Source organism: Bos indicus x Bos taurus, chromosome 18 (genome assembly GCF_003369695.1).
Source record: "Bos indicus x Bos taurus breed Angus x Brahman F1 hybrid chromosome 18, Bos_hybrid_MaternalHap_v2.0, whole genome shotgun sequence".
Taxonomy (NCBI): domain Eukaryota; kingdom Metazoa; phylum Chordata; class Mammalia; order Artiodactyla; family Bovidae; genus Bos; species Bos indicus x Bos taurus.
Window position 1 is genome coordinate 59,606,982 of NC_040093.1, and position 21,263 is coordinate 59,628,244.

Here is a 21,263-nt window from a genome sequence, read left to right on the forward strand (position 1 = left end):
TCCCGTACTCTTGCCTGGAAAATTCCAGGGATGGAGGAGCCTGGTGGGCTCCAGTCCCAGACACGAATCGGACACGACTGAGCAACTTCACTGGCCCATATGGACTGCTAAGACCACAACACTTGGGAAATCTGACTAGACCAGTGGTTCTTTTTTTTTAATTAAAAATAAAAATAAAAATTCTTAGAGTATAGTTGCTTTTCACTGCTGCATTAGTCTCAGGTGAGCAGTGAAGTGACTCAGTTACACCTCGATTCATCCTTTTCATTTGAGGAGAGCTCCTGGTGCTGCACCGTGGGTCCTTGCTGAAAATCTACCTGATACATAGCGGTGTGTGTATCTGACTCTCAAGCTCCTGATTTATCCCTCCCTGCTCCCCCTCCCCCGACCATGTTTCCCCTTTGTTAAGCTTGTTTTTGATATCTGTAAATCTGTTTCTATTTTGTAAATAAGTTCATTTGTATCATTTACAAAATCAGACTCTATGCATAAGTGATTCTACATATGATAGATTGTACGTATGATATTTGTCTTTCTGTCTGACTTTTTTCACTTAGTATGATAATCTCTGGGTCCATCCATGTTGCTGCAAACAGCATCATTTGTTCTGTTTGACTGGCTGAGTAATACTCTGTCGTATGTATGTACGGCCTCTTCTTTTATCCATTCGTCTGCTGATGGACATTTCTGTCGCCATGTCTTGCTTGTGTATCTTTCTGAATTACAGTTCGGATGTATCTCCAGGAGGAGCGTTCCCTTTTCTCCATATCCTCTCCAGAACGTACTGTTTGTAGAGATTTTGATGCTGGCTTCTGACAGGTATGAGGTGATACCTCATTGTAGTTTTGATTTATATTTCTTTGATGATTAATGATGTTGACCATCTTCTCATGTAGTTTTTGGTTATCTGTATGTCTTTTTTGCAGAAGTGTCTATGTAGATTTTCAGCCCGTTCTTTCATTGGGCTGTTTGCTTCTTTTGCTGTAGAGCTGTGTGAGCTGTTTGTGTATTTTGAAGACTAATCCCTTGTTGGTCACTTCATTTGCAAATATTACGCGCCCCATCCCCACCCCCTGCCACCCATCCTGTAGGTTGCTAACCGGGGGTACGTTTGCCCCCTGCAGGACGGTTGGCAACGTCTGGGAACATTTGGGGGTGTCACACAGGTGTGGTGTGAGTCGCGTGACATCAAGTGAGCCGAGGCCAGGCTGCCCATCACCACGCTGCCTCCTTCAGCATCACCGTGCGACACCCTGCTTTGCATGGGACAGCTCCACGCAGCCAAGAATTATCCAACTCCAAACTGAGCTTGAGAAGCCCCAGGACAGACTGGGTCAATGGTGTAACAACACGCTTCCTCCTGAGCGACTTCTGAGGAGGAACTAACCTCCCTGGAGCTGCCGGTCTCCATGCTCTGTACACCCAGCTGCTGTGTGAACAGGCCACTCTCAAAGCTAGAAGGACCACAGAGAGTGAGAAATACGAGGGCAGAGATTCTCTAACCAGTCACCCCCGTGGTCATTTTGCCAAAGCGTATGTTTATTGACCAATTACAGCAGAGATTTACAGAGTAGAATTATGCTTTCACTGAAGTAAGGCCAATACCCTTCCCTCCCAAGCCACCAGTGAGCTCTGTGACCAGGGACAAAGTCAGCTAATAGAGCCGGGTGTTCACGGGGGCCTGGGATTTATACTTTAATTGTTTCCACGGCTCCCTGTCTCATGGAGGTATTTGTCTTGGTACATGGACACCAACAGTGTGCCATAACATTACACAGAGGATTGTGAGGGTTTTTTTTTTTTAATTATTATTTCATCTGTAATTATAGGCAAGACCAGTTTATTATTGAGAAATCCTTGAAAACATTTTAATTGAAATGGTCAGCAGCCTTTCACTGATCCAGTCCCACAATAGACCCTGGCAACCTAAGTGTGTCCAACTAATGGATTAAGAAGGAGAGTCCCTGTTCTAAACCAGAGCATAAGTGTTATTTAAAATTTTGGATTTAAGTGTTTTTTTTCTTTTTTTTTTTAAATTTATGGCACAGTTGAAATGAGGTCAAGTAGAAGCACTAAAGAATTTAATTAGAAATGTCTTCGCATGCCCCCCTCCTCTCTGTAAACCCTGCATAGGTTGTCTCTGGAGAGCTTGAAGTCATTTGAGATGGCGTGTACTTTTTCTTTTTTTCTTTTTTTAATTCCTAATAAGAAGGAGCTCCAATCCCCTGCCGTGTCTTCAGTGGGAAATGCTGGGGATCTAGACAGCAGAGGCCGAAAAGGGAACAGCAGCAGGGCAAGGAAAGGGACGAGGGCCTTTCAGCTGGCCTCCACAAAAACATTCATTTATCCAGAACATTTCCTGAGCACTTTGTCTGTCTCAACGCGGTGCAAGGGGCTGGGAACCCTGATGGGAGCGAGATGCTGTCTGTACTCTCAAAGATCTCCTGGCTGAATGCAACAAACAGAGGCAACTAAACAAACACAAGAAAACAGCACCGTTGCTTAAACATCTTGGGAACCCGAAGGCAGGAGTGCTGGCCTTTCCCTGGAGAGCTCACTGGAAGGCGTGGCCTGGGATCTGGGCCTTGAAGGATGTGTAGGAGTTCTCAGTGGACCTACAGGAGGGAGATGCAGGGAAAGGAGACCCCAGGGAGAGGACACAGCCTGTGCCCTGACACAGACATGGGTGAGGATGGCTCAGCAGAGCTGAGTGGTGGTCAAACATTCTCTGGGACCTAGAGGGCCAATTGGGAGCTACAGCAATTAAGTGTGCTACGGCAGAGGAGAGGCCAGAAAGCCATTCAGTTTGGAAACCAGGTGCTTGAGCTGGGAGCTCTCCTCTTACCCTTTGAAGCTCAGGCTATGCCTGCCTCCCCCCTCCAACACAGATTATGGAAGCCTCAGGGTTTCAGCCCCTGGCTGGGCTCAGTGGAGTTCCAGGATGATGGTGCTGGTACCACTAAGGAGGGGGTCTCGAGAGGGGGACGGGAAGAATGCTTGGGCTCCGGGAGGCTCTCGAGAGGGGGATGGGAGGGATGCCGGGGCTCTGGGAGGCTTGGCTGGCAGTCGGGGCTGGGAAGGGTGTTTCCTGCGCTTCCTTCTGCTGCCGATTCCACTGTCAAGGAGTAGACCAAACAGCGTCAGTGACTGTGACTCTGATTGCTGTTGTGTGTGTTAGTCATTCGGTCATGTCTGACTCTCTGCGACCCCATGGACTATAGCCCACCAGGCTCCCCTGTCCATGGAATTCTCCAGGCAAGAATACTGGAGTGGGTAGCCTTTCCCTTCTCCAGGGGATCTTTCCAACCCAGGGATTGAACCCGGGTGTCTTGCATTGCAGACGGATTCTTTACTGCCTGAGCCACCTACTACCAGCGGCTATTGTGTGCCCAGGGTGCTGGGCGTTTCCTCTATTATGTTGACTATGTATAACAACCCTGCATGGTCTGGGATTTTTAGAGATTCACCTTCCTTGCTGCTCCACAGGGAAGAACCGTTAGCCGGTGTTAACTAAATCAATTCCTCTCCCTACCTACCCTGGAGCCCATGCATGGAGCCGCCCACATGAGAAGCAGCTTGATGCAAATCAAGGCTCACAGTTAGACTGGTTGCTTCGGTGGCTGCCACTGTGAGGACCACGTGGGGGAAAAATCTTCTTTCTCTACACCATGGGTGGGTTCTGTCTTGGGTTTATATTCTCGTGGACCAGACATCTTCCAAAGCAGGTGTTAAGAGAGGTAAATTGACTGCCAGTTGATTTGAAGATTCCTCCAGGGCATCCCAAAGTAAATTCTGCATATGCTTGATGTATCAGTCAGCTTTTGCTGCATAACAAAGCACCCCCTCCCCTCCAACTAAAGCAGCAATCATATCTATCTGTAGGCTGCGGGTCGGCTGATGCAGGCTGAGTGTGGCTCTAGGCTATGGACTGGGTTCATATCTACTTGATGTGACTCTCTCCTTTTTTTTTGGGGGGGGGGGCTAGTGGTCCCCTGGGAGTACTCCCCTCGTGGTAGGAAGCAGGAGTGTGAAAAGGCAGCACTAGCAATGCAAGGACACTTTAGTCCCCTGCTTGTCTGTCTGCTCATATCCCACTGCAAAACAGGGTCCATGGCCAAGTCAGTGGTGAGGCTCATGTAGCTGAACTGCTTCTTACCCACCTAGGTCAGGACTGACCGAGGCACTGGGTGGGTTCTACATCTGGGGGGTTCCTATCAGCTAGCCCTCTGCCGCACCAGCCAAGGCAGGGGCTGTCCCTCCCTGCTCAAGGCTGGGACTGAGCATCACCGGTGTGCATCTTCAGGCCTAAGAAACACACCCTGCGGCTCTTTATTTGAAAGGGGCCTGGAGCAGACTTTTGCAAAATAAGTTGCTTTTCTAGATGAATCCAACTCTTCCTGCATTTGAAAAATAAATGTGCACTAAAAGTAATTAACGCATGTTGGTTCATGAATAATACACTATTTTACAACTATTTGCCGAGCATAATGAGACAAGCTACTAAATTGACAATGAATGTTCTATTATGTGATTGCCAACTGTTTTATAAGATACTGAACATATTCATTTCTTCTGCCATCGTGTGTATTATCAAGCTATTGCTTTTTAATAAATTAATTTTCCAGACATCTCTGGGGTCTTTGTTGGAAATCTGGCTGAGGGCGAAAATAAAATTAATTGTGTGGTCTGTGCAGAACTACCAGTGTTTGCTGGCTTACAAACAAAGTGTCACCATTGGCTGCCCCCGAAGCAGACCCTGCGTGTGGCACGCAAGTGTGAAGGGAGATGCCTCTTCAGCCCAGGATGGTGTGAAAAGACCAAGTGGTGCCTTGAAAATAAGAAGGTTGCTTCCCCTGTCAAGGTCTTTGGAGGCTGGGCAGATCTCTGTGAGCAGTTTCTTAAAATATTTAATGAAAGCAAAAATTAGCATTCAATCCTATTCTGTTCTGCATACTTATTTTTAAATCTGCTTGTCTACTATTTTTGAAACATCAGTGTTACTTCGTTGGGGAGTTTTCTTGGCATCCCAGCCCCTCCCAGTGAGGCACAGCGGGGTCTTCTCTCTGCTGATCCCACGTATCTGCATTTATCCCATCAAGGCCTCCATCGAGGGTACCTTCACTATGACATACCCCAGCCCCACAGCTCTGGGAGAAGGCATCCACATCCCTCTGTAAAGGGAACACTTAGGGCCAGTAGGTAAAGTCCAACATGATCTTGTCCCCCTGCAGTTGTGTAAGGGTCCTGGATCACCTGTTTTTTGGATCTGCTTCTAGTCCCTAGTCTGAGCTCCAGGGTAATGCAATGCATTTCTCTCTCTGCATTTCATGGTATGACGTAGGAACTGCGATAGGAAGTGCTTAACAATTGTTTGCTGAGTGAATACATGACTCATCCTATACGTTTTGTTGCTGGTCAGTCACTAAGTTGTGTCTGACTCTTTCTAGCCCCAGGAACCGTGGCATTCCTGGCTCCTCTGTCCTCCACTATCTCCCGGAATTTGCTCAGATTCATGTCCATTGAGTTGGTGATGCTCTCTAACCATCTCATCCTCTGTCATCCCCATCTCCTCCTGCCCTCAATCTTTCCCAGCATCATGGGCTTTTTCAAAGAGTCAGCTCTTCACATCAGGTGGCCAAAGAATTGGAGCTTCAGCTTCAACATCAGTCCTTCCAATGAATATTCAGGACTGATTTCCTTTAGGATGGACTGGTTTGATTTCCTTGCAGTCCAAGGGACTCTCAAGAGTCTTCTCCAATACCACAGTTCAAAAGCATCACTTCTTTGGCAATCAACCTTCTTTATGGTCCAACTCTCACATCCATACACGACTACTAGCAAAATGATAGCTTTGACTATATGGACCTTTGTTGGCAAAGTGATATCTCTGCTTTTTAATATACTACATGATTTTCCATTATTTAGGCAAAGATCCTTCTTCACTGCATGAAAACTAAGAATGGCCTGTCTTTATATTAACACTTTTCCAACTGTTACTGAACTGGAGTGTTATTTCTGAGATTTCTGCTGTGTCTAATCCTATCAAATCCTATCAAATAGGGGTCAGTTTGTGGGGAAAGCTTGGCTGCGTGATCACAGGGTGCCATAGAGAATAACTCTGGACATGTTTATCTGGATATTTTAGTGTTCTCATTTATCTGATTTTTACCAAACCTCACACTTGGTCGTGTGACATGGGTGCCAGGTAGGGAAGGCTTAAGCCCCAAACCTGTGCCTAATTTTGGGTTAAACATGCTTCTAAGAGTCCTCTCAATTAACTCCCCCATGGTCTAGACTGGATATTGGACTATATCAGGACTCCAACTTTCTTTATATAATAGGGAGATTGTCAAGTTAATTAGGGAACATCCTAATCCTGGAATATTAATTCCACCAAAAGAGGAGTTAATAACATGGAGATGTTCTTGTACAAAGTCTGTACCTATAGAAAAGTTTAAAGTAAGCATGGGAGTAGGAAGGACATTAGCCTAGATTCCTGTCCCCCGTGTTCATACCTTGCCAGCACAGCCACTTTAGTAGATCACAGTGTCTCTTGTCTTTTTTATGCATATGTTGTCTACATGGTTGTCTTAACTCCATTATAATGAATTTTTTCCTGCTCTCTTTTCACAGTATAGATAGTCCTTTCTCTGCTGTGTTGAAGTGAGCCTGTAGACAGAAAGATAGGCATGCTGATGTCTGATGGACACACAATAATACATAGACAAAGATCACACTCAAACCAAATGGGCAAAGTGTGTTGTTCCCTCTGTGCTTGCTGCTGAGGCCTCGGTCTTCTGTCCCACGGTGTCGGTCATTGTGTTTTCACGTCTGCCAGCTTTTAGGACCTAGACCACACTCCTCTAATGCTTTCTCCTGGTACACATCTGATATTAGCTTAGAAAACAAAATGCAGCCAGAACTTACAGCCACTGTTCCCCCTCGAAACCAGGCTGGAATACCAAAGTGGTGCCATGTCCCTCCCCATCCTCAGCCAGGTCGTTAAATGATCTCCCAACCATGCTGGGCTTGGGGCATGCCAGCGCCCTGTCCCAGAAGAGCCTGCTGGCACAGAGCACGTCCGGGGGCGGGGTGCTAGGGGGGCGGGGCGCTGGGAGGCGGGGCGGGAGGCGGGGCGCTGGGGGGGCGGGTTCTGTCTGGTTTCACATCCAGGTGGCGACAGCGCCTCCACTCTTCCTCCTGTTGGGCCTGGAAGCTACTTTTCCCCCTGTTCCCAGCGGTCAGACTAATGCGACTACACCAAAGAACATGACATTTCTGATTTTAATTTGCTTTGGGGGTGATTTTTTAAATAGATATTTGAACCAGACCAGCCTGACAAAGTGAAGCCAATTTCAGACACGTGACAATTGTAGGTTTGGGGCAAAGAAACATGACAGGAGGCGTGCCTGCTGTGGGGCAGGCATCACTAAGTGAGAAAGACATCACTTAGGGGGAGGGGTCAGGAGCACGTGCAACCTTGGCTGCACGCTCACCCTCCCCCCAGAAAAGCGCATTACGGATCTCAGGGGCCCATCTCGCTGTTAAATAAGTGTCGTTTGCCCAGGAAAGTTGGCCTTTCATCCTAGGATGTTAGATTCAGAAAAGCCACTCCACTGTGGGAAACTGACATCCATTACAAGCCTCTATCAACCGCTGTCCCAGGCTTGACTGATTCTTTCATTTTTAAAAGGAACCACATGTGTTCTTTCTGCCACTGCCAGGGGCACCCGCAGAAGCCAGGCCAAAGGACAGAAGTCAGGGCTGAATCAGAGTGCCGGAAGGACCTCCCGTTGGCATCGCCTCCTCCTGTGTCCCTTCCTCAGAAAGGTGCTGGGCAATTCAGTTCTAAAAAGTTAACAGGGATGGTTCTCAAAGCGAGTGCTTCTCTACACGTTCTTCAGGAAGCACAGGATCAAGTGCTAACATTCTCAATGGGTGATTGATGTTTACCTCGACATCGCGTGTTTATTATAATTTTTTTCCCATAAGCAACTATCCTGCAAATTGATAAGAGCCTTTTAATTAGATGGTAGGGCTGTGTGCTTAACACTGCATGCAAAAGGCCTATAAAAACAGAGTGAAATTTAACAGGCGGGCTGCCTCGGGCTCAGAGCTGCAGAAGTCAGCTCCTTCCAGGGGAAGGTGAACTGAGGGCCTGTCTCACCGCAAGTCTGGAAGCACCTTCCACCGTGAGGTGGAGCGATGGAGTCAGAGAAAGGTCTGGTGAAGCCGCTTCCCCTGGCTTTTACTCATGAAGCTTGTGGTGCAAGTACCAGGGGATCACACTGGTGGTGTTCTTATTTAGACCCAAAGTGGGTGGAGGAATTAGTTTGATGGTTTTCTTAGTTATTCATATTTCCTTGCTAGATGCTGTACTTCTTCCCAACTGGAAAGTAACAGAACTCAAAATTTTTACAAATTGAAATGTAGTTGATTTACAATGCTGTGTTAGTCTCAGGTATACAGCAAAGTGATTCAGTTATATAATTTTCTATATATATATATATATATATATATATTTCTTTTTCATATTATTTTCCATTATATATTACTACAAGGAATTGAATATAGTTCCCTATGATATACACAGTAGGTCCTTGGCAATTATCTATTATACATATAACAGTGTACATCCGTGAATTCCAAATTCTAATCTATCCCTCCTCTCTCCCCACTTTCCCCTTTGGTAACCATGAGTTTGTTTTCTATGTCCGTGAGTCTACTCACGTTTTGTAAAAAAACTTCACTTGTAGCATTTTTTAGATTCTACGTGTAAGTGGTACCATATGGTACTGGTCTTTGTCTGTCTTACTTCACTTGGTGTGAAAATCTCTAGGTCATCCGGGTTGCTGCAGATGGCACTGTTCTGTTCTTTTTGTGGCTGAGTAATATTCCATTGCATATGTGTGCACGTCTTCTTTATCCATCTCTCTGTCGATGGTCACGTAGGTTGCTCCCGTGTCTTGGCCACCGTAAATAGTGCTGCTATGAGCGTTACAAGCGTGCGGTTCTTTTCAAATCCGTTTTCTCTGGATGTATGCCCAGGAGTGGGATTGCTGGATCGTACGGTAGCTCTTAGCTTTTTACGGAGCTCTGTGCTGTTCTCCACTGCGATCGTACCCGTTTACCTTCCCATCGGCAGCGCGGGAGGGCTCCTTTTCTCCCCAGCCTCTCCAGCATTTCTTGTTTGCAGACGTGTTGATGCTGGCCGTCCTGACTGGCTGTGAGAATGACGGTGTGGATTTGCGTTCCTCTGACAATCAGTGATGTTGAACGGCTTTCCGTGTGCTTTTGGCCACCTGTACATCTTCTCTGGAGGTGTAAATATTCCCCTTAAGGTTTTTGGATGAGTGTATGTGTTTAGAATAATGTAAGACATATAACTTTACTTTTCTAACAGTCTGTTTTCTTAAAACTTTGCGTTGACAGAGGTCAGGGAGATAAACAAACAAAATCAATACTTCCATTTATCATTTGGTTCAAACTTTTAGCAAGCAATAATAAAACAAAAAGTGGAAAGGGACTTGGCGTCCATCCGCGGTCTGGGTTCTGCAGGGGCTGGGTGTGAGCGCTCAAGGTTAATGGGTGTGCTGAGGTGGGAGGTAAGTCACTCCGACCTTGGCAGCGTTATTGCTGCGCAGAGGAAAGGCTCTTGTGGAAAGCTGACCTGGCCCAAGCCGGCGGGAGGGGGTGCCTCTGCACAGGCCATAGCGGGAGGACTAGTTCAGACAGAACTGCCAAGAGACCCCAAGTACTCTCGCACACCTGCCCCTGTGGGATGAGGCCCTCAGACCCCGCTCTCTTCCTGTGGAACTCGAAAGCCATTTCGCTGGTGTAGTGTCGGCCCAAGAACCTTCTGGAGGATCAGTCACTGGGCCCACAGCTGAGCCAGAACGCTCCAGAGGCAACCGGCACGTTTTACAAGCGTTGGCACGTTCTGTGCTTTTATAACTTTTTTATTGGGCATACTCTCATTGTAGAAAATGCGGGGAATACAGATAGGCATAAAGAGGAAAAGGCACGTATGTGTCCTCTGCCCAGAGACAACCACTGTTAACACCTCACAGCTCTCTCTCTTACAATATGTAATTTACATGCACAGAAACACAATACCTTATAGACTTTTATAGCCTATGTCTTTCACTTAATATGTTAAAAACATCTTTTCACTTAATTGAATTTTTTCCAGAACATCATGGTGGTCAGAGAGCCCTGACCCCAGCTGTTGGACATTTAAATTGACCTCAGGTGTTTATTGCTGTTGCTGTTGTCGTTGTTATTATTAATCATTGGCTTAGGAAAAACGTGTCTCTATATCCTGGAGAGCAATGCCCTGTTAACAAAACACTATCTTTAAAAAACAACAACAACAACAAAAAAACCAGGGGCCTGTGTTCAAAACATTTGAAATTAAACATATTTAAATCATTGTTAGTAACTATACTTCTCAGATCCAGTAGTACGTTAATGGAGTTTTTGAATTCCCAAACTCCTGATATGTGTATACACACACACATACACACAGTCACACATACACACCTATCATCTGTGCAGACTGGGAGAACTGCCCTGCTTCAGAGTTCTAAACTTTGGAACTTGAATTTCTAGGTCAAGGGTTCTGGAGTTTGTATTACTAGTAATGCTCACTGTGATTTTATTTTAAATAGTACTTCTTAACATCACTGCTAATAGTACCAGTTGTTCAGTTGAGAGCATATCTACCTACCTGTCTATATGTTGCTTTTCCTCCGTGCCTTTTACTTCTCTATTTTGAGAGTGTGCTGAAGCTGTGAAGGCTTTGGGAATATTTAGGGAGATTTATGTGGGCTTCTAGAAGGTTCTGGAATCTTGTTCAGGAAATGGGATGGTCTGACTGAAATTCTCCCTAAATCATCCAAGAAGGAATTTAGCCTCTGTCCCTGAAATGAGCTTGAAGGCAGTCACTAGTGAGAGTGAAAAGCTAGGGCTTCATCATCAGTCCTTCACATCTAGGCCCCACCAGGTAAATCTCCCCCAGGACCAAGTCTAAGGGGCCAGCCCTGCCTCAGCGAACTGCGCCAAGAAGTCCGAACACATGCCGTCCCGGCCAAGACAGTCCTCAGACTTGCTCAGTACGTCCCGAAACAGCCGCACAGTGAATACTGTGATGCCTTCAAAGGCTGGCAAAACCAGCTGACCCGGAATTGAGCTGGGTTCTGTCGCGGTCAGCCCTTTCGGGTTTCGCTGGCACACTGCTCCTGCCCTCTCCTGTCCCGGTCGCAGAAGCAAGAGCTTTCTATCCCAGGAAACTTGCACGGCCAGCCCCGAGAAGAAGGCCGCCAAACCCCAGACAGGCAGAGTATCGGGGCAAAATAAACCAACCGCCAGCACGCACACCTGCCCTGCTCCAGGAAACTCTGGGCAGAGGTCAAAACCAGCCCTGTGGGCAGCCCGGAAAAGGTTTCCCGACAGGAGGTAACCCGGAGGCTTAAAAACACCCCCGCTGTTTGACCCTACATTCCCTTTGGAGCCCGTGGTAAGAAATAAATCAAACTGGTCTCCCCAGATCTTATGCACTTCTGTTTATTAAAGCATTCTATGTATCAGTGAAAATACAGCAATGAGGGAAACAGCTCTGTGGTCGGTAACAGCGCAAGGCTGAGGTGACTGTGGTGCGCCTGTTTGCTGAATGCAGGATCGTAAGGGCAGTGGGAGATGTATCCAGAATTTATTTACTTTAAAATATATAAAACCGTATGTGGAGTATAATTGTATTATATAAAACTGAAAAGATACAAATAAACTCGATTGCATTTTTTAAAAAGAGAGAAAGGGAATACATACATCAGAACAGTCACAGTGGTTGTCTTTGAGGGGTGAGACTGTGGGAATATTTGTTTTCCTGATCTTTTCCCCCAAATTTAAATGCTGGAAGTACATTTCAACTTTCTAATGAAAACAGCAAACAGTAATACATTTTATAGAAAAAAAAATATTATTCAGCAATGATTTCTAAGAACAACTGTATTTAAATACAATGATAGACCTACTCCCACCTTCAACCAATCTCACAAGTCATATTTAAAGAGTATAGAGAGAGAATAAAACTATATTCGAGTGGATTGCTAATGAACACCCATTTGTTCAGCTTAGAAAAAATCTAAACAAGTGTGTACATAGAAAATAAAACAAGGGGGAGATGAAGTTGGAGGGGTAAGAGAAACCGCAAATGCATCTTGGGGTTGGGACACGGGGCTGAGAGATTAAGTGACGGGCACAACATCACACAGGAAGTGGTGGCCTCGGCCTGCAACGGCTTGGAGCGGGTCTTGGGTCCCCAGCCCGAGATGGGCCGTGTCGCGGCAGTGATAAGCACCGGATCCCAGCCTAGTACTAGAATGGCGGTCAGTGACAAGGGCCCGCACCTTCCGCTATGCAGGAAGGAACTCCCACAAAGACAGAAAGTGGTGAAACAAAGTATCAGTAAGAGGAAAAAAAGAGTGCAGGACGTGTGGATAGACACACGGGCAGACTCGGGGGAGAGGCCCTGAGTCGCACCCTCGTGGCAGTCTGCATTACTTTTATGGGGTATTTCTTCCGGGTTTCCCTTGGCCGATCATTCTGATTTGCCTGGTTCACAGTCTGTGTTTGGTGTATCTCAGGATCCTCCCATGTGTGGACACCCATCTCTTAGCCAAGGTGGATTTTACCAAAAAGGCGTCTGGGTAGAACATCACTTGATATGACTCCTGATTGGCCTCCAACGAAACTTTTCTGCTCATGTCTGGTCAGGGAGGTCTCCTGACTTTGAGAATGAGAAATATGTGCTCTGGGCAGGGCCCAGCCTTCTCCCTGAATTGTCCTGCTTTTCTTGTCTTGGAGTTTCAGTCCAGAGGGGAGGAATCTCCAATCACTTTACCCTGGAGGGGGGCCATCTGCCTCCTTGAAATATTTGAATATTTTCCTCACTGGTTAAAAGGGGACAGTGACATTTCATTCAAAACTCGTGAGGTTTAAATGAGCAAAAACAGCATTTCAGGTTATGTGCTTTGCACAAAGTAGTGGTGAGGACTCAGGAAATTATACTTTATCAAAGTGGACTTTCTCACCTAAGGGACCCAACAGCCAATGAGAAATTGTCACGACTCCAGAGTAAAACAGCCAGCCCTTAGTGAACCTTAGATAAAGCCAGAAGCTGGAGGAAGGCACAGGGCCTCTTCCATCTGAGTAAGTGATGAAGGGCGTCTGTCTGCATAGACCTATCAAGATGCAGCAGGCCCTAGCCTTGGAAACAGATCAGCCTAGAGGGGAGACAGTCATTCTCAGCAGTGTGATGCCTAGGAGCAGCCAGGGGGTTAGTACGTAAGCCGGCAGGAGCCGTTCTGGTTTGGGCCAGTATGCAGATGGGGCCCAGGTCATGCTAGGGTTGGTGACGAAGGCACCACAGGCAGGACACTTACTGCTGGAGGGATGGGATAAAGATGTCCTGGCATGGCTGACGTGTTCCTGCCCAGACAGAATGCAGCCTCACCTAAAATGTCCATTCTAATTACGACCGTGAACTTGGCCCGGTGGGAAAACAAAAGACAAAATGCTTGTACTTTAAATAAGGAGACTGATTGCTCAGGGGTATTCTATGTAAGTAGCTATAAACTGTGACAATAGAAAGTGAAAATGTTTTTTTAAAAAAATTAAATACCAACACCCAGGGCTGATGAGGTTGTTAAACACACGCGCGCACACACACACACACACACACACACACACACAAAACAACAACCCAGAAATATGTACCTTCTGCTGGCTGTAACCCTTCCACATGGCACATGGAAGCGAGCAGCAAAAGCCAAACAAGAGCTGTTAGACCCAAGAGTTTCAGGGGTGCCTATGGATGCTGGAGAGCACGGTCAACAGAAGGGAGGAACTGGATGGAGACAGATGCAAGTTACACCATTGTTCTAACAGCAAAAACTAGAAACAGGCTGAATGTCCCAGAGCATGGGATTCCCGCTGACGCCCCCAACCCAGCAGGACGACACGGGAGGACTCCATTAAAATAAGTGACAACGGAGAAAGAAAGTGATTTTGTTGCGGTGGGGGGGGGGGGGGTGGAGGCGCCAAGGACTGTGAAGCAGAGCGGAAAACCTCTGTTAGGATAGTGGTGTCTGACTGAGCCTGTCTTTTCCTTTTTAGAAATTGCCTTTATCGTTAGTACAGCATCTCATCAAGTAGAATTCAGAGTTTTTTTCAGTCATCATGTGGATAATATTTTGTGATATTATTATTCTAAAATGAATTCAAACTAGTTTGGATCCGTGGAAAGGCACAAAAAGTTAACAGGGTAAATACTGCTATTTTTTCTTGAATTAATTTTAAAAGTTTTTTTAAAAAAAATTTTATTGGAATATAGTTGATTTACAATGTTGTTAGTTTAATGTGTAGAACAAAGGGAATCAGTTCCACACGTACATATATCCACTCTATTTCAGGTTCCTTTCCCACGTAGGTTACGACGGAATCAGTGAGTGCGGTTCCTGTGCTCTACGGTAGGTCCCTGTTAGTCATCTGTTTTACATGCAGCAGTGTGGATATGCCAGTCCCTATCTCTTCATCCATCCTCTGCTCCCCCCTCCCTTTGGTAACCGTAAATCTGGTCTCGAGGATCAGGAAAAGAGTTCATTTATATAATACAGCTATTTTAGATGCTTGTTTTAAAATGTAAATTTCTTTGGGGATATACATATATATGTGTACATCTACAGCTGACTCACTTTGCTGTACAGCAGAAACTAACACTGTCGAGCAGCTATGCGTCAACCGAAGTTCACGTGAAAGGTGAGCTTCTCGACATGGTGCCCACGGGCGGCCCGGACATGCAGCCATTTTGCAGCAGGCTTCGGGGCCCAGCGCTGACCCGAATGAAAGTAGTCAGGCCCGCTTCGTGGAGGTTCAAAACAAAACCACGCATCACCCCATTTTAAAGAGCAAAACCACAAGCCACAGCTTCAGTCACTGCCGTGGCCGCTTCAGTTTCTTGTTTCCTATTGATCAACGGCAGCAAAGTGTCCCTGCGTGAGCTGTGCACGTGGACGCCAGCAGCCTTTGGGTGTCAAGACTCAGGGAGAGCAAGCAGCTCACTGGAGAAGGCCGGTGGGCACTCTGGCTCCCTCTCACTGGCCTGGGTGGAGGCTGTGGCTCCGGTGCCATGGTGCCAGACCCTGGCCACTGAGTCCCCTGGAGGCCAAACCCAGGGAGGGAAGCCGGGCACAGACCTGCTCAGAGCCAAGCAGGAGAGGGGGTCTGCAGGGCCGGGCCCGTGCTGCCAGGTAACGGCACAGAACGGGCAGGCTTCGCCCCAGACGCGGGGCACTGGGAGGAGAACAGGCCCTGGGCCGGCACAGGCCAGTCTTGCTGTGTGAACAAGCCCCTCATATCCATCTATTCAGGGACGTGCACGGGGGTCTGCAGCACCCCCCTGCAGCGGGGTGCAGACTGTCGTCCTGGCCCCGCAGGCTGACGCTGCCCCTCGGGTCCCCAGCCCGGGGGCTGTGGGCAGGCCACTCTGCCAGTCTCATCATCTGAGCACAAAGTGGGAAGGTGGCTGTGACTTTAGCAGAGATTTCCAGCTCTGGTTATTATTGCTCCAGGCTCCCTATTGGGTTTCACTCCCTTGTCTCCCCCAATTACCTTGTCTGCTCTCAGTCACTTTAGTGGGTCTTTACATGGCATCTTTCTGGGGTGGGGGGCACAGAGTGGCAACTGGCACATAATAAACAGCACCTGAAAACAGCGGTGGTGATTATGGAAGACTAGGTTTATATTACATACACACACACACACACGTGTACATACACTAATATATATATATGTATTATATACGTGTGTGTGTGTTGCACATACATATAACACATGTGTGTGTTTCTGTGTGTATGATATGTCTATATATACGCACCATGACAGATGGTAAACAATAATCATGGGCTTAACTAAGCAAAAACCAAAAAAGGAGTGAGGCTTTATCTGTACACTTGCTCACCTGTCCAGGCATTGCCCCACAGCATTAGCCAAGGAAGTGAGACGTGTCTGGCAGGAGCAATGACCCACAGGGACTGGTACCGTCTGACCCCGTGGACTCAGGGCGTAAGGGGAGAGAGGAGGCCTGGCTTTGTTCTGGGAGGGGTCTCTGGTTATCAAGCAACCTGGAGAACTTTTGGTCAAGTTGATGATGACCTTGGGTGCTGTGACCACTCCTGTAGACCCAGGATCTAGACATTTTATAGCTCATTTTATAGGTGGGGGTGTCACCCTAAACTTTGAATTTCCGTAATGTGGTGCTTGGTGTGTCTGTTGGGTGCATGACTGTATGAAGACTTGGTCTGCGTGACTTAGCTTGTCCTTGAAGTATAGTTAATTTATAGTGCTGTGTTAGTTTCTAGTGTATAGCAGGGTGATTCAGATATATATGTACTTTTCTACTCTGGTTTATTACAAAATATTGAATATAGTTCCCTGTGTTATATAGTAAGTAGGACATCGTTGTTTGTCTATTTAAATATAGTAGTGTGTATCTGCTAATCTCAGACTCGTAATTTCTCTCTCCTAACCCCTCTTGCTACCCTTTGGTAACCACAAGTTTGTTTTCTATGAGTCTGTTTGTCTATTTTATAAATAGGTTTATTTGTACATTTTAGATTCTACCTATAAGTGATGTGATATATGGTATTTATCTGACTTACTTCACTTAGTAGGATAATCTCCAGGTCCATCTGTGTTGTGGTAAATGGCATTCTTTCGTTCCTTTTTATGGCTGAGTAATATTCTTTTCTCATCTTCTTTACCTGTTCCTCTATGGATGGACATTTAAGTTGCTTCCACATCTTGGTTATTGTGGATCGTGCTGCTGTGAATGTAGGGTGCATGTATATTGTGAAATTCTGGTTTTGTCTGGGCGTGTGCTCAGGAGTGGCTCTGGTTCTAGCGTTTTAAGGAACCTCCACACTGTTCCCCACAGTGGCTGGGCCAGTTTACATCCCCACCAGCGGGGTCGATGGCTTTAGGGAGCTCTCGGTTGAGGGGCATGCTCGCCTCCTCTCGTCAAGGTCCCTCAAGGATTCTGTTAAGGGGGAATATAGCTAGATGGGAGGATATAGCCAGGCTGTGGACCCCTGGAAAGCAGTGGGTCTGAGTGCACACAGAGCCAGAGGCCCCAGACGACAGTGTCAGGATGGAGACTGGTGGCACATGCCCCTCTGCCCCACCTTCCTGGTGTGTGAGCAGAAGCATTGTCTCCATGTGGCCAAAGAGGCCCTTCCTACATCTCTGCGGGAATGGCCTGGAAGCCCAGGTGTGAGTGATGCAGGACCGGGGCAAAGGGCCTCAAACCACCCCCATCCTCATCACTAGACACTGCCTACTCACCGAGAGCCCGGTCATCACAAAGGGAACACATCGTGAGGCCTGAAACAGCCCACTGTGCATAATAACAAAACTTCTTAAGGTGAAATTTAACAACAGTCATTTTTCTCTTTCTCTCTTCAACAGAAAATATGATGCTGGCATGCTAATTGCGTGAGACAACTCGGCCCACAGACAGCCACAAAGCACAAAAACAAAACAAACTCAGAGAAGACATGAGAATGGTGTTTTCCTGGCGTCTACAAGAAGCGCTTTATTTTTTCCTCTAGATTGCTTTTCTAAAAAAACAAAAACAAAAACAAAAAAACAAAACACGAAACTGAAACAAACAGTTAAAGGAACAAGACAAAGTTCAGGTGATCATATTCAAGCATGTTCTTTTATTAAGCGTAGGATGGAAGGGACGAGAGGATGCGGAAGCAGGATGCTGAACAGATACGCGGGGGCCGTGCACCTCTGTGACGGGGTCCTTCCTGAAACTGTGGGAAGGATGAAGGGAACGGCTTTTTATCCCCCAGCCCCCAAACACCCGGGGCATCCTTAGGGGTGCCAGGCCCCCTTTCCCGCCCGGCGCGGTGTTCAGGGGGTGGCCTGTGAGGTCTGCTTGCTGTGAGCTGAAGAATCCTTTGCGCTGCTCCGGCAGTGAACCAGTGCCCTGCGACACACTCCCTGCCCGCACCACCCGTTTCTCAGCGTCCCCTCCGCCTCGGCGGGAACAAGGGCCAGAGGGGGCCTGTCCAGGACTCAGACTGGATCAGGATGGAATAGTGATCTCGCAGATGAGTGTGTGAAGGATAAACACCGGCTCTTTCTTCCCCGGACAGGAGAAAGCCTGCTCCTGGCTACAGTGTGGCCATGGGTGTGTGGCCATGGGTGTGTGGCTGGGGTGGTGGCTGGTGGGACGGGGTAGGGGGGGGCACCGGGGACCCTGAGTGGTGAGAACTGCACGTGCTTCTGCGGTGGGATGGAGAGCCTGCCTTTGCCCGTGTGAAGGCAAAGCTTCACCGTCACATGGGCCATTGCCAGGGCAGCAGAGGGACCTCGGTTGCCCCCAGCCCTGGACAAGAAGTATCGCCCCTTCTCCCCACCAACGCCCTGCTCCCCAGTGGTACCTAACGCTGTGTGATCTGACGCACCAGTGCTTACATCCTGGGCCTCTGGTGGGTCTGGGTCGGGGGGACATGGAAGGCCGCGGGGTGAGAGGTGGGGGGGGAGTCCAGCGGGGTGGGCGTCGGGCCAATGGCCGTCTAGGAGGGCGGGCCACCGGGCACCCCCTGGAGCAGCCGCTCACTGAGCGCCCACAGGGCCCGCGCTGAGTCTTCGCTCTGGGCTTCGGCCGACGGCAGGCAGCGGCAGCAGCTGTTGAAGTACATCCCTCCCAGGCCCTCCAGCTCCGGGGCGACAGCGCAGTACACGGTGGTGGCAGCTCCCTGTTGCTGCAGGGCAGAGAGGAGAGACAAGAACGAGCGCGTCAGAAGAGAGGCGGCGGGGGCTGTCCTTCACAGGGAGCGCCCTCCCCACCTGCTTTGGAGGCCACTGGACCTCAGCAGCGGCCGCGAACCCAGAGGTATGGGGGGGCCGTCCTGGGACAGCATCATGGACTCCGCCTGGAGCACCGGTGTGACTTTTCACACCTCATGCGGGAAAAGGCTTTGAACACAACATGCCTCTCAGCTCGTCGCATCACATGCCTCTGCTGACAACGCAAGCAGGGTGGGATCCTTGCCAACCGGCAGGAAGAAACCCGTCCAACCTCCTGACTGCAATGCATGATGTCATGTGACACCAAGATGTTTTTACGAGACTTCTGTCTGAGCTAAACCTGCCGCGCTCTCGTGGCCCAGCGGGTGGAAAGCCAAGCAGGACCAGCGCCAGCTGTGTCCTTGTCCTTTGCCCATGGTGCTGTGAGGGGAAGGCTTTGGATGCAGTGTGCAAACATGTTCCCCACCGTACACACGTGCCTCCTGCAGACACGAGACACAAATCTGTGAGTTGATCAGGATCCTGGAGACCTTTCTATGAATGTCACATCCTGCCCGTACCTGCAGGAGGACAGCGGCTTGAGGGTCCACCTCCTCACAGCCCACTTCTAAATGCACGTCGTAATGAGTGCCATTGATCACTTCCGACTGACCTTTTGAGTAACAGCTGGCGCTGTGGCTGGGGATGTGTGTGCCGACGGGGCACCATATCACCCGGCTGACAGGATGCTGTCAGGGAGGCTGGGAGGAGGGCAAGAAATCACTTTGCTTTGCGAGCCATAATTAAAAATAATAGGCTGGTGCTCGTAGGGAGACATGGTTGGCACGGCTCTAATTTAAAACCAATACAGTTTATCTGGCATCTTCTGATTATTTATGTGCACCACAGCCCTTGCTGCATCAACTAATTATCAGGTGAAGGGGTGGGGAGGCAGAGGAGAATCAGAGAAAGATAACGGGCGATAAGGTCACCATTAGGAAAACACTGAAGCCCTCTGTGGGAGGGTGAAGCGCGTTCCTGCCACCGGAAAGCTGACCCTCTCCTGCCTCTTACAGACTTCACACCAGGCCCCAGCAGAGGGCTCGGGGGAGAACCTCCCCCGCCACGCCTTGGATTGTGTGTCTATGGTTATGCCCATAATCACCGGGAGCCCAGGGCATTCTGAGAAGTGAGGTCTCGGGGTGTTTACCGTTTGAGGAAAGTACTGTGAAACAGACTTGGGGGTTGTTTTGAAGAGGACGGTACTTACTGAATTTGTCTGAAAACCAAGAAGCCAAATATACAAGTGACATGCTTGTTAGGGAGGTGGGTGGTGTGGCGTAGGCACGAGATGAACGAGATGGAGGCGTGAGTTCTGAGCCTGGGGCTGTCCACTGTGCTGGACAAGACCCATGGATCCAAAGTTTGAACCCCAGGCGTGACCTGAACCAAATGGGCATCGGTTGGTTGTCCCCCAACCCTCTCAGCCACGCCCATTCCCCAGACAGCCAGCTGTGCGCTTGGATTCAGCTACTTCTTTTCAGACTGATTTTGTGCGGCCTAGGTCTGATGAACCCAAGTCCGCATCACTCCGATTCCCTTCCGCTGAGCTGTTATTCCTAGTAACCCTTAGATTAGCATCCAGCACGTTTATCTAACCAGGTTCAAGGGCTCATCCGAGTCCCCTGCACCCCGTGTGGGGCAAAGGGCAGCGGGGTGTCCTCTAGAGACGGATGGAAGACTTGAAGGGCTCGTCCCGCCCACCCAGGCCAACTACCACCTCGGCCTTGATTCTCAGAATGCTGCTGCTGGGTGGAGATGGTGCTCAGGAATATTCTGGACATCTGTCTTAGGTTTCTGCTGTACTCTGCAAATCCCAAACCCACCAAAGAGCAGTCAGGGGGTTTGTCATGAGCTCCCAAGTAGCGAGAGAGTCTGCTCACCCCAAGATCCAGGCCCCCCCACCCCGCCCCAGAGTGGCTATAATATCAGCATTCATACATCGCAACAAACTGGCCTTTCACAAGCTCCACCAGCCCTGACAAAGGATCAAAGGTGGCCACTGGGGAAAGCAACAGACGGAATTCTTCCAAACCCAATGCAATCTTGCGCCACTCTGACCTTCTAAAATGCTATCATGGTACACTCTCGTGTGGTTGGATGGTATTTTTGCAGAGAAATTTGGCACTTAGACTGATTCAGAATCGAGCTGATGAGGGAGCTGGGGGCACACGCAATTTCCCCCCATGGAATCTGAAAGCAATTGAAGCTGGCCTCATTTCGGGTAAACCTCCACTTGGCTACCACGCCGAAAACCATAAATCTTAGAAATGCCCAATCTTTCATCAAAGATTGGGTGGCTTCGAGGCCTTTGCCACTCAGCTCAGAGTGGTACGCAAGTTAGA

At 48.4% G+C, this 21,263-nt stretch overlaps 2 protein-coding genes across 2 annotated transcripts in view; one reads left to right on the top strand and one right to left on the bottom strand.

The window, feature by feature from the left end:
* Positions 1-17,701, top strand: part of MAF (MAF bZIP transcription factor) — a 352,604-nt gene extending 334,903 nt beyond the window's left edge. The window contains exon 3 of the mRNA XM_027513965.1: positions 17,524-17,701. The gene's annotated coding sequence lies outside the window, so the exon portion shown is untranslated. The remainder of the gene's footprint in view (positions 1-17,523) is intronic.
* Positions 17,702-17,757: 56 nt separating this feature from the next.
* WWOX (WW domain containing oxidoreductase) overlaps positions 17,758-21,263 on the bottom strand; it is a 908,120-nt gene continuing 904,614 nt past the window's right edge. The window contains exon 9 of the mRNA XM_027513959.1: positions 17,758-18,833. Within this exon, the coding sequence (XP_027369760.1) occupies positions 18,645-18,833 (189 nt within the window). The 3' untranslated portion in view covers positions 17,758-18,644. The remainder of the gene's footprint in view (positions 18,834-21,263) is intronic.